The sequence below is a fragment of the Eubalaena glacialis genome, chromosome 3 (genome assembly GCF_028564815.1).
Source record: "Eubalaena glacialis isolate mEubGla1 chromosome 3, mEubGla1.1.hap2.+ XY, whole genome shotgun sequence".
Lineage (NCBI taxonomy): Eukaryota > Metazoa > Chordata > Mammalia > Artiodactyla > Balaenidae > Eubalaena > Eubalaena glacialis.
Genome location: NC_083718.1, coordinates 89,036,499 through 89,048,754, shown reverse-complemented (window position 1 = coordinate 89,048,754; position 12,256 = coordinate 89,036,499). Strand labels below are relative to the sequence as shown.

Sequence of the window (12,256 nt, the reverse complement as noted above, 5' to 3'; positions counted from 1 at the left end):
AATTTATGGTCCACATCACCCTAGTAGAGACTCTGCTGGTAAATGTTCCGCATGGCAAATGGAACAATAAGCAGGTGGCTGAGGAGGATGAGGGCAATAGGGAGAGGGCAGAGGGATGCAGAAGCACAAGAGGGCTAGAGGCTCTTTCCTGAGTTTCTTTCTCCTGTCATCAAACCTTTATCCCCGATGGCCAAAGACCTGGCTCTTTCATCGGTGGGAGATGCATACCCCTCATCTGCTGAGGGCAGCTAGAGGTGGGGAGGAGGAGAGTACCACGGAAAGGGGTTGTAGGGTGAACATTTAGAGCTAGAAGGCAGTCATACCAATGTTGACGTCCCTGCCCCTGAGCTTAAAAATGTCAGTGCAGTAAGGGCCTCATCAGTCTTAGCTGCTATGTATACTCTCCGAGACAATGATCAGATCACCGGCATGGCAGAGAAGGAAGAGGAAAGGGGCTTGAGCAAGTGTTGGCAGGATCTTGATTCTTGCTCTATGGTCGGTACTTGCATAGGAAGTGTTGGAGCTTGCTGCATTCTTTGCTGTTCCAAGTTTAAAAATCTGTAAGAAAATAAACAGACCTTTAAATGTGTCTGATTGTGTATTGAGCTTATCAGTGTCCTCGGGGTGTTTTGCTTGGACCCATGGATAAGGTACATAATTTTACCGGTCAGCTTGGCTAGCATGTGGTGCCCAGTTGTTTGGTCAAACACCAGTCTACATTTTGCTGTGAAGGTATTTTTCTTTTTAGATGTGATGAGCATTTAAATCAGCAGACTTTGTGTAAAGCGGATTACCCTCCATCATGTAGTAATCAGCCAATCAGTGAAGGCCTTAAGAGAAAAGACTGAGGTCCACGGAAGAGGGAGGAATTCTGCCTTCAGACTACCCTCAGCCTCAAGACTGCAGCATCAACTCACAGGGACGTCCAGCCTGCTGACCTGCTCTGTGCACCTCAGATTTGCCAGCCCCACAATTGCATGAACCAATTCCTTAAGATAAATCAATCTCTCTCTCTCTCTCTCCCTTCTATTTCTTCCATTTCTCTAGAGAATCCTGACTAAAAGAGGTACTAACTTTGCTAATGGAAAGAAAAATAATTTAAACGTCACACACAATTGCAGACACTCCACACCAGCACTGCTTTTGAGGGAAGACAGGGCTTGACATAAACCAACTGAAAACGAGAGGCTCTTTCGTGTTTGAAACAGGATGCTGTAAGGAACAGACGGTGATCTTTCCTGACGTCCACAGCTGAGGAGCTACAAAGAGCCCATCCGAAGTTCAAAGAATTGGAAGCTGCTGAAGCCAGCCGTGTCCCATCTGGCCACTCATTTATAAAGAAGGACTGAGAGGAAGGACTTTTGAAGGACTGAAGTATTTTTGAAGAGAGGTCCAATTATTTCCCTTCCAGAAACCAAGCTCCACAGAATCACTTGTCATGCTGGGGCGTCTGCCATAGAGTGATGCATTGTTCCCCAGCTGGATGTCTGCCTGGCTCTGACTTGCAGGTCTGGCCCTGACACCAGTACCAGTGTGTGCTAGGTCGATGGGATGAGAGCCCTGAGAGAGAGGGCATATGGAGGCACAGCCAGGCAAGGCGGGGTGAGGCACGCCCCCTCATGTGCCTGGCTCTCGGGAGGTATAGAGGATGGGTCCTGCTCACTCCTGCAGCCACGGGCCCCAGAGCGGGGCCACAGAGTGTAAATGAGATGGAGATACAAGCATTCTGGGCACTGTCATGGTGCTGGGCAAAGAGAACGTGGCACGAGGCATCAAACAACCAAGGGTTAGCAAGCTCCCCTGTGGGCACTAATTCAGGGAGGTGTCTCTTTTCACTCTCTTCCTCCATTCCTCAACACCAGAGGGGCAAGTGCAGGGGTGCACTCTCCCCTCCAGGCCACGAGAGCCGCGAGCCAAGCCTGCACCGTGATAAGCACTTGACATATATTACGATGATTAGTAGTAGTATTTTTTCCCCTTTACAGAGTGGCATCTGAGGCACAGAGAAGTAAAAAATCTGGTCAAGGTCACACAGCTGAGAGAAGGAGCTGGACTCCTAACCCCAGGCATTCAGAATGCAGAGCCCAGGGTTTTGACCTAAACTATATTGCATATGAAATTTATTTTTCAGTTATAGAACCCTAGTTATCATTATTCAATATCTCAAGGTGATAAGTCAGGAGGCACCATGAAATACAATTTTCCAGAGGGTCAGGGTCTTTCTAAATAGATAGAAAAAAGGAACAAGGCCAGTCACACAGACAGGCACACACACAGGATGTGAGTGTGAGGCCTAAAAAAACCTTGTGAATCTTAAAAAAACAATTTAGCCACTGAGTTGGTGAGGCTAAATCTGTTACAGAAATATAAAGTGACATTGACGAGGCTGGGGGAATGTCCTTTTACATTCTACCGTCACCAGTTTCTAATCCTTGCTTCATTCCTTGTACTTTTCTGCCTTGAGAGCCTGTATTCTGAGAGTGGAGAGCTGGGCTGAGTGAATGGGAAGGGTAGCGTCCAATGGCCTGGCATTCTCAGGTGGACTTCTGGCTTCTGAGCCCCACACAGGAAACTTTGTCGTTGGGAAATTTGCTGATGTAAACACGGACTGACAGGGGAAAGATTTTTGTTTGAGAACTTTGTCCAAGTGAAATCTTAGAGTCATGGGAGGGACTTTAGGAGGCATCTGGTCCATTGCTTCCCTGAAGCTTGGTCCGGCATCCAGCCCTAGAGATTCTCATGTTGTCGGTCTAAAGCAAGCCCTGGAATTCATATTTTTAAAATGTTCCTCAGTTGACTCTCATGTGCTGTGAGCCTCTTTTAACACTTTTAATGCTGCAACTACAACAACAACTACAATGTCCACTTTTGCTTGGTTAACTCTAGTGATGGGTTTCTCACTACTTCCTGGGGTAGCCCATTATGTTTTTGGACGGTGCTGATTGTTCAAAGTATTTTTCCTTAGTTTGGATAGAAATCCACATTTTGGTAGCTTCTACCTATTGGTCTTGGTGTGTTCCTTCCATCTGAGATGAATTATTCCTTTAACAGCAGCAGCTGTAGTCTCTGCAAGACTGTGAAAAGTCCTTCCTTGGTCTGTGATATGACCCACTTACCTCTGAGGGTTTGCCTAGAGCTTGCCTCAGAGTTTGTCTCCACATGGCCATCATTCATCCTTTGCTGTCAGAAAGTTTTCTCACTCTTTTGTGCATATAAGCTTTATCCCTCAGACAACAGTAAACCCTGTTCCATGTCCCTTTCCACCTGAGCCCCAGTACCTGAGTCCTCAGTCCGGGCTGTGTCCTTCACCCACCCCCTGGCTAGTGGGGGAGTCTTAGTGACACTATGATGACTTTTTAAACCCACTGGGATGTTCTCTTTCATATCAAGTGTGCTTTTTATATTTGACATTCTTTTTTCTTTTCATATCACTTTTTAGCTGTGGTTCTCAAATAGGAGTGATTTTGTCCCCCTAGGGGACATTTAGCAAAGTCTGAAGACATTTTTTGTTGTAACAACCTGTGTCTGTGTGGATGCTACTGGCATCTGCTGGTTAGTGACTAGGGTATGCTCAACCTACAATGCAGAGGACAGGCCCCAAGACAAAGCATTACCCACCCCCAAATGTCATTTGTACCAAGGCTGAAAACCCTAGCTTATTAGCATTAAAAAAGCAAAGACTTAAAAAAAAAAAAAAAAAAAAAGCAAAGAATGAAGGCAGGCAAGAGAAATGAGGAGGCTGCAGTGATTGTGTGCAGCCTGCAGCTGAGGTTCTGGGCACTGCATCCTCAGAGAAACGAATGAGGAAATAACCCAGGCAAAGGCGAGGTTTCCAGGGCTCATGGGGAACCCTAACTATAAAGAAGCCAGAAAGGAGTCACATATATTTGCTCCCTGTAGCCTGGTTTTCCCCAAATGTGACATATTTCCCCCTTATGGTATGTAACAGAATTTTAAGATAAACATATTTAAGAAAAAAAGTGAATGTAATTACTTTGCTGCACAGGAGTAATTAACACAGCACTGTAAATCAACTATACTTCAATTTAAAAATGAGTTATTAAAAATCAAAAAAACAGAAAGAAAAAAGTGAGTGGATTTAAAGAAAATATTGATAACTGAACCGCTGGTACGGTGATATGGCAAAGATTGTAAAATGGTCGGTAAATAATGTCTGCGACAAGACCATTGCCTTGTAGAAAAAAAGAGTTGCTGGTGTGAAATGGAGCGAAGAGGAGTCAATGTGCATCTTTGCTCTTAATGGGAAAAGGAAGGAGCTGCGATTTGGCAAGAGATGCAAGAGAACTTGCTGTTCTTGGCGTTCATCTCAGCACAGTACTTGTTCCTACCCACGGACTTGCCAGACATAGTTCTGTAAATATACGTGGCCCCATCGAGCCACTTCCACTGCTGCCCCTGCAAATGACAGGAGACGGGAGACATGGACACATCAGCCTGCCCGCCTGCTCACAGCCCAGACCCATTTAAAACATGGTTCTCATTGTAAAAACTGGGAAAGCACAGAAATGTGTAAAGACAGGAAAATAAGAAAGTCACTCCGTTTAATCTCTAGGAGGAAAACGTTACTAATATTTTACCATATTTACTTTTGGTGAAACCATTTTTCTCTATCACAATATTTTTATATACTGAAAAATGTGGTGGCCTTTAAAATATATATTCAATTTTGTAGCATCTTGCATTCCAAACATTTTTTAATGGTAAGAATGCACCATAATTTACCTTACTAATTCTCCTATTGATTGATGTTTACGTTGTTTCCAATTTACAAGTATTGCAAAGAATACTGCTATGAACCACTTTATTTGCAAAGCTGTTTCTGTACTTAAAATTATTCTTTAAAGCTAGAATCCCAGAAGTAGAATTAATGGCCAAAGGGCATGAATATTTTGAGGATATTGATATTTATTGCCAAACTGCTTTCCAAAAACAGTTCAGTTGTAGGAATTTACATCCTCATTTACTGGGAAATTTCTCCTTATCCTTAAAAATATTATTCATTAAGACAAAGCAAAAGTCTAATAATCTGATAAGTCAAATTATATTGTTATTCTAATTTGCATTTCTTTGATAACTAGAGACATTGCACAATTTGTTAGACTGTTTATTAGCCTCAGTCATGAAGGTAAAAAAATTAAATTACAAAAAAATATCTGGTAGAAATTGATGTAAGTATTTATCCTATCCCTGAATGAGAGAGCTCTGATTGATAGCAATGTGAATATATAAAAACGTAAAATTCATTGTATAAAATATATGTAACATCTATGGCAAAGTTTATCAAGAAACAGAAAGTCTGGGGTTTTTCTCCTTGTATTCTTTGTGTTTTTTTGGGTTAACATAGAAGCCCCACAAAGAATCTGTAAACTGCAGATCCCACATAGAGACCTCAGCAACCTCACATGTCATTTCTTACTATGAGGTATTGAGGCGGGTAAAATGAGGGACCAGTGAAGAAAGTTTAGGATAACATAAAAAACATGATAGCATCTAGCAAAAAGCTTAGCTGAAAGTTTCCAACTTTAACTCAAGATCTAATGGGGGTTTAACTAAGCTTGGTCTCATAACGGGTCTGTGCGTGTGTGTGTTTATTTGTATATACCCGTATATACTTACACAAACTTCTTTTTAAAGGCTCTGAAGAGCTGGTAATTTTGTGTTCAAAAATGTGGGAGAACTTTAATTAGATAGGTCTGTAAGTGGAGAAAATTGTTTCCTCCCTAACCTGAAGCTTTGGCCTCTATCAATCGGAGGCAGGTGACTGAAGAAGATCTGTTGTGTGTGCCCTTGTCAGTAGGCCTGGGGCTGTTTCCCAGAGAGGGGCTATCTATCTGGCTTTCCCAAGGGGCCATTTGTGGGCCAAGTCTGAGGTTACCTTCTGCAGGTCATGCAGGCAGATCCATACGGGCTTGTTTCTTTGACAGCCACCTATGTACGTTGCTATGATGCTGGCTTCCTTTAAATTCAGGATAGATGCCAGGTGGGCTCTGTTTCCATATGACTGACACTCGAGCTGAGGGCAAGGAGGAGATGTGAGGTTTAAAAGCACAGCCCACAACCTAAATATCCATTGACAGAGGAATGGATAAAGAAGATGTGGTACGTATACACAATGGAATATTACTCAGCCGTAAAAAAGAATGAAATAGTGCCATTTGCAGCAACATGGGTGGACCTAGAGATTATCATACTAACCGAAGTAAGTCAGACAGAGAAAGACAAATATCATATGATATCACTTGTATGTGGAATCTAAAAAATGATACAAATGAACTTATTTACAAAACAGAAATAGACTCACAGAGTTAGAAAACAAACTTATGGTTACCAAAGGGGAAAGGGGGGGGGAGGGATAAATTAGGAGCTTGGGATTAATATATACACACTACTATATGTAAAATAGATAACCAACAAGGACCTACTGTATAGCACAGGGAGCTCAATATCTGGTAATAACTTATGAGAAAAAAGAATCTAAAAAAGAATATATATATGTATATATATGTATAACTGAATCACTTTGCTGTACACCTGAAACTAACACAACATTGTAAATCAACTATATTTCAATAAAAATTAGAAAAAAAAGAAAAGCACAGCCCTCACATCAGAGCCCTAGAGCACCAGGCACCATGGGCACACACAGCCCCCGCCTCCCCTTGGGATCTAAGCCCCACAGAAGACTTCCTGTCACCTTGGGAGAAAACACAACTGTCACAGGTGTCAGGCCTCAGAGGGGGAGGCAGCTCGAGGCAAGGGCACGACCTTTAGGGCCAGTGGAAGTGCCTGGGGTCCTGGTCTTGCCTGTCTTTAGTGTATGTGACCTTGGCAAGTCACTTCACCTCTCTTCCTTATCTGTAAATGGAGGAAATAATTAGGGCTACACAAGGGAGTTGTCACGAGGATAGAATTGTTATAATTATGTATTATAATACTGCACTTCAACAAACCTAAGAAACCACTGATTGTAAAATGTGCTGTTCTCTAGCAAGACACTTACTGCCCAAATAAAGAAATCATTTTATATACGTACATTTTATAGCTAGACAGAGATATATACTTTATGCTCTTTTGGGGTTGTGTTACAGGATCTGCCTACATAATAAAACAAATTAATTTAATAAAAACATGGTTTTGGCTGTGGTTGCTACTCTCATGTTTGCCTTTGAACTTGCTCAGGACTAGATGTGGTGACTGCTTAATGATAATTTACCAACCACTTGATAATACCAGAATGTTTTTATACCCGTAATTTCTTTTTTTTATTTTAATTTTAATTTTATTTTTTTAACATCTTTATTGGAGTATAATTGCTTTACAGTGTTGTGTTAGTTTCTGCTGTATAACAAAGTGAATCAGCTATACATATACATATATCCCCATATCTCCTCCTTCTTGCGTCTCCCTCCCACCCTCCCTATCCCACCTCTCTAGGTGGTCACAAAGCACCAAGCTGATCTCCCTGTGCTATGTGGCTGCTTCCCACTAGCTATCTATTTTACATTTGGTAGTGTATATATGTCCATGCCACTCTCTCACTTCGTCCCAGCTTACCCTTCCCCCTCCCCGTGTCCTCAAGTCCATTCTCTATGTCTGCATCTTTATTCCTGTCCTGCCCCTAGGTTCTTCAGAACCTTTCTTTTTTTTTTTTTTTTTAAGATTCCATATATATGTGTTAGCATACGGTATTTGTTTTTCTCCTTCTGACTTACTTCACTCTGTATGACAGACTCTAGGTCCATCCATATACCCGTAATTTCATTTGACTTTTAAATTTGTGATGCACGGAAGCTGGATTACCAGTCAACGTGTAGTGAGTGTACCAGTTACAAAAGATTCCTGGGACAGAAGAGGCAACAGGCTCCGTCTGTTTAAATGATGTTTCCCTTTCCTGTCAGTTCACACAGCTAGAACTCAGAGCGCTGCCTCTTCGGTCCAAGATCGGTCCAAGATCAGGTCTTCCTGTCGTTTTAACTGCCACCTCCATCACCTCCAGGAGTCTTGTGAACTAAGATGCCAGCTAGGAACCAAGGAGCACAGCGGCCGTGGTGTCAATTTCTCTGGTCCCTCCCGGCACCTTCTCTACACTCTGTTTCAGGAGTGGTTAACTTTGCTAAGGTTTGGTATCAATCATGTGGATCGTTTTTGCCTTGAAAACCTGAATTGAGCATCCACCGTGTGCCACAGGCTTTTTGCAAGTTCTTTTCATGAATTCTCCCAAAAACCCCATGGGATAAAAGTGTTATCCCCATTTTACAGAAGAAAACTGGTAAAGCGAGGTATAGCTGCCACTAATGTGTGGCAGAGCGTGATTTAAACTCAGGTCTATATTATTCCAAAGCCCCCTAGATATCTTCCTCTTTGTCTTGGTAGAGTTAGTGTTGGATTCTCCAGGGACAGGCAGTACAAACATCTGTCCAGGATTTCTCCAAGTTGCTTCCCAAGAACTGAGGAGAAGTCCACTGCTGTCCATGAGCCTTTTCTTCTTTCAGTGGACAGAATCTGGGAGGCCCTTTCTGTGTTTGGCTCTTTTTTTCTTTTTTGCTATCATTCACATCTGCTTAGGAAAGCATTGCACTGGGGCCAACTTCCCTGGGTTTGCTCTGCTGGTTATTCTCGGTGTAATCTTGGGAAAGTCACTTATGCTCATACCGCATGGCAATTTTTTGTTTAAATGTCACAATCTTGCATCAGTTCTGCACTTTTTAAGGCCAGAAAAGACCTTTGCATCCTCAGTAGCTATCATGTGATAGGTGCTTCCTCATTCTGAGTTATTGATTTACAGGGATTCTGAGGCCATTCTGGGCCCAGATCACACCCCATTTCCCCACGTAGCTCCCCGGTCAGTCACTTCAGTTTAACATCCACAATTCAGAGACATAGCATCACGACTCCCAACACTCTGAGGTAACTTATTCTGACTGGCTATGTGGGTATCTCTTAGAAAAGCCTCAGTGAAATAAAACCAATACGTTTGTTGGGTTATGGAGACAGTGAGGCCTTGCATTTGTCTGGAATGCTTCACTCTCCGTCAGGTGGCTCTGAGGCTGTCTACACACGGCTCTCTTGCTGGTAAATCTTGTACGGCAATTCAGTTGTTCTTTCTGTAAGTTCCTCATCTCATCGTCTTTGGACTTATGTATTTCTGTCTTTCTCCCTGACAGTGAACTCCTTGAGGGCAGGCTGTTCCTTGCTCATCCTCATGTCTTTGCAGCCCATCCAGGGTCTGGGCCTATAGCACATGCTCCATCAATGCTTACACGATTAAAGGAGTTGAGCACATAACCCTCTATTCTCCATTTCACCAGCCAGGTTACTTCTCAGGATGCCAAGGAAGGACCCTTGGCTCTGAGTTGAATGATACCTGGAGCTTTGAGTGGCCCCTTGCTTTAGAGAAGCCTCTCCAAGCATGGGCCAGATTTCTTACCTCAGCATCAGACCAGTTCCTCAGCTTCTGGAAGTATCCCTAGCAACAGGACTTGTAGTAAAACCATCCAGTAGCACAGCTAGGTCTCAGGGTGATGGCTGCACACAAACAAAAGGCAATTACAAGTTATGATGGCACAGAGAATCAATTCCTACACTTGAGCCAGTTTAAGACCTGGTTCCCCTTGAACGGAGCGAAGGCTAAGTGCCCTGGAGGAAGGATCCCTCCCTGCTGCCGAATCTTTATCCTGTTCATCTTTCTCGTAGCCTTCTCCAAAGGCGACTGGGGCTTTTACCAGAGTAACTGTGCATCGGGGGAAAGGAGGTAATCAGCTCTTTGAGGATTACTGGACACTGGCTCTGAACTGACACTGATTCCAGGAGACCCCAGACATCACTGTGGTCTGCCAGTCAGAGTAGGGGTTTATGGAGGTCGGGTGATCAGTGGTGTTTTAGCTCAGGACTACTTCACAGTGGACCCAGTGGGTCCCCAAGCCCATCCTGTGGTAATCTCCCCAGTTATGGAATACATAATTGGAACAGACATCCTCAGCAACTATAGCAGAATCCCCACACTGGTAGCAAGATCAAACAGCTATAATTCAAGACCTCACAAGAGTGGATGAGGGGCATAAATTGGTAGTTTTAGGCATTACAAGGAGGGAGTGGTGTTTTGGCTAGGGGGACGCAGGACAGGTTAGATGGCAACTTGGCTGGAACTTGAGGATGGGGGGCTGAAAGTCAGTAGCAAGGGGAGGGGGACATTTTAGGCGAAGGGGGTGGGTGAGCAGAGGAATGGTGGCAGGAAAGCAAGCACTTAAGTTTGCCTTAACTCTAGGGCATCTGTCAGGCAAGCACTGTAGAAGAGAAGGAGACAGTCAGGGCCCAGAAGCCAGGGAAGCTGTGATCAAGAAAGGCACAAGCTCCTCTGGCTAGTGGGTTGGTGAACGGGCCGCATCACTGAAACTGAGGTTTCTGAAGAAGCAGAGATGTCTGGAAACACAGAGGGCCCAGAGGATGAACAGGATGCCAAGCTAGGAAATTTGGACTTTGTGCCAGTGTGGCTGCATGCCAATGCTCTTGGTGGGTGCAGGGGTCTTTCCACCCCCAGTGCATGTTCACAGACTTTTTTGTGGTCACATAGCATTTCCTCTCTCCCTACTGAGATGACACTGTTGTCACTTGCTTGCCCCACTCTTCTGTTCTACTTCATTCCTTGCCTATAAATCTCCAGGGGCTTCCTGTTGCTTTCAGATAAGCTCTCCACTCAGTCTGACATTTGAAGACGCTCACAACCTGGTCTTATGGTCCTATTGAGACGCAGCTTCCGGTGCAGCAGCCTCAGCTCCATCTTGGAACATGACGCTCATTACTGACATAGATCCTTTGCTTGTGCTATGCTTTGTACCTGTGAATGATGGACAATGGCTAACCCAGCTGAGGCACAGCAGGCAAGGTTTCAAGGTGAAAGCAGCTCTTTTGCCCCTTTCCTGTTTGCCCATTTTTTCCCCCTTTAACCTTAAAAGAACTTAATTATAGGAATGAGCTCACTAGGCAATTTAACCTAACTCCTGACTTATGCTCTCTTGAATGCACACCATGCCTTGTCTAACTTGCTGATTCTTTTCCTAGATAAAAAGAAGTAAGAATGAAGAATTAAGCAGTTAAAAAATGATGAGCTCTCTATTCTCAACAGCCCCCTTAGCAATCCTGCAGGTTGATCGTGCAGGCAAGATAACATCTGAAGAGTCAGCCAGTCTGCAAGCAACGGGGAATGATGCAGAATCCAACTTCCTGCTTCGATGATTCATTGAGATTCTTCCTCCTTTTTCTCCTTTAAAAACTGTCATGGCTGAGCAGAATCTTCAGAGTTGGTCTCTGGACACAAGTCCACCTTCTCCTTAGATTGCTGGCTTTTCTGATTAAAGCACCTTTCCTTTCTACTGACACTTGCCTCTCGAATTATTGGCTCTTGAGCAAGAAGCAACCGAACCTGGGTTTGGTAACAAAGGGGTACATCAAATGTACTAGGAACAAACAACATAGACACTCATGTGCTTAAATACCTCATCTTCTACTACCTTTAGAAATACAAACATCATTTGATGTTAAATAAAAAGAACGCCTTTATGCTGAGACAGGCTGGGATCTGGGACCCTTTGCTGCGGTGCTGCAATGCTTGCACCTGGACACACCTCTCCTCAAGCAACAAAATACAAAAAAGCTGTATGGGACTAAACATAACTGCATGCATGCTCAGCTGGTACAAATTCTGGACAAAAGATACAAAGAGACCAAAAAACCCAACTGCCACTTTTGAAGAGCATGGAGCAAAAGCAGGGTACTGCACATGCCCCCTGCACACACCACCACCTAAGGGGTGAGCAAAACACCTAAGCCACCCCTCTGGCCCAACCCCTGGACACACCCCTACCCTCATCCCATATAAAGAACAAGCTCGCCCCCACTCAGGGAACGAGCAAGCAAGGGAGCCTGTTGTTTGTTCTTGCTCCCGTCTGCTGCAGCAGGGGCCCCAGTAAAGCCTTGCCTAAATTTCTTGTCTGGCCTCTGATGAATTTCTATTGATTAAGGAGGGCAAGAACCCTGGTCAGTAACAATGCCACTGTTGGTACTTCTGCTACCACTATCACCAGCTTCCATGTACAAAGTGCTTTCTTGCTGTCAGGCACTATGATAAGCAGTTTATTCATACTACATATTTATCTTTTTTTTAAACATCTTTATTGGAGTATAATTGCTTTACAATGGTGTGTTTCTGCTTTATAACAAAGTGAATCAGCTATACATA

General features: G+C 43.7%; 1 protein-coding gene across 1 annotated transcript; it reads right to left on the bottom strand.

The window, feature by feature from the left end:
• Window positions 1-490: 490 nt before the first annotated feature.
• On the bottom strand, window positions 491-10,798 carry REG4 (regenerating family member 4). The gene is given in 5 exon segments (XM_061183843.1): window positions 491-558; window positions 4,311-4,416; window positions 5,897-6,034; window positions 9,449-9,546; window positions 10,741-10,798. Coding segments are annotated over 5 exon segments (468 nt in total).
• Between the last annotated feature and the right edge of the window lie 1,458 nt (window positions 10,799-12,256).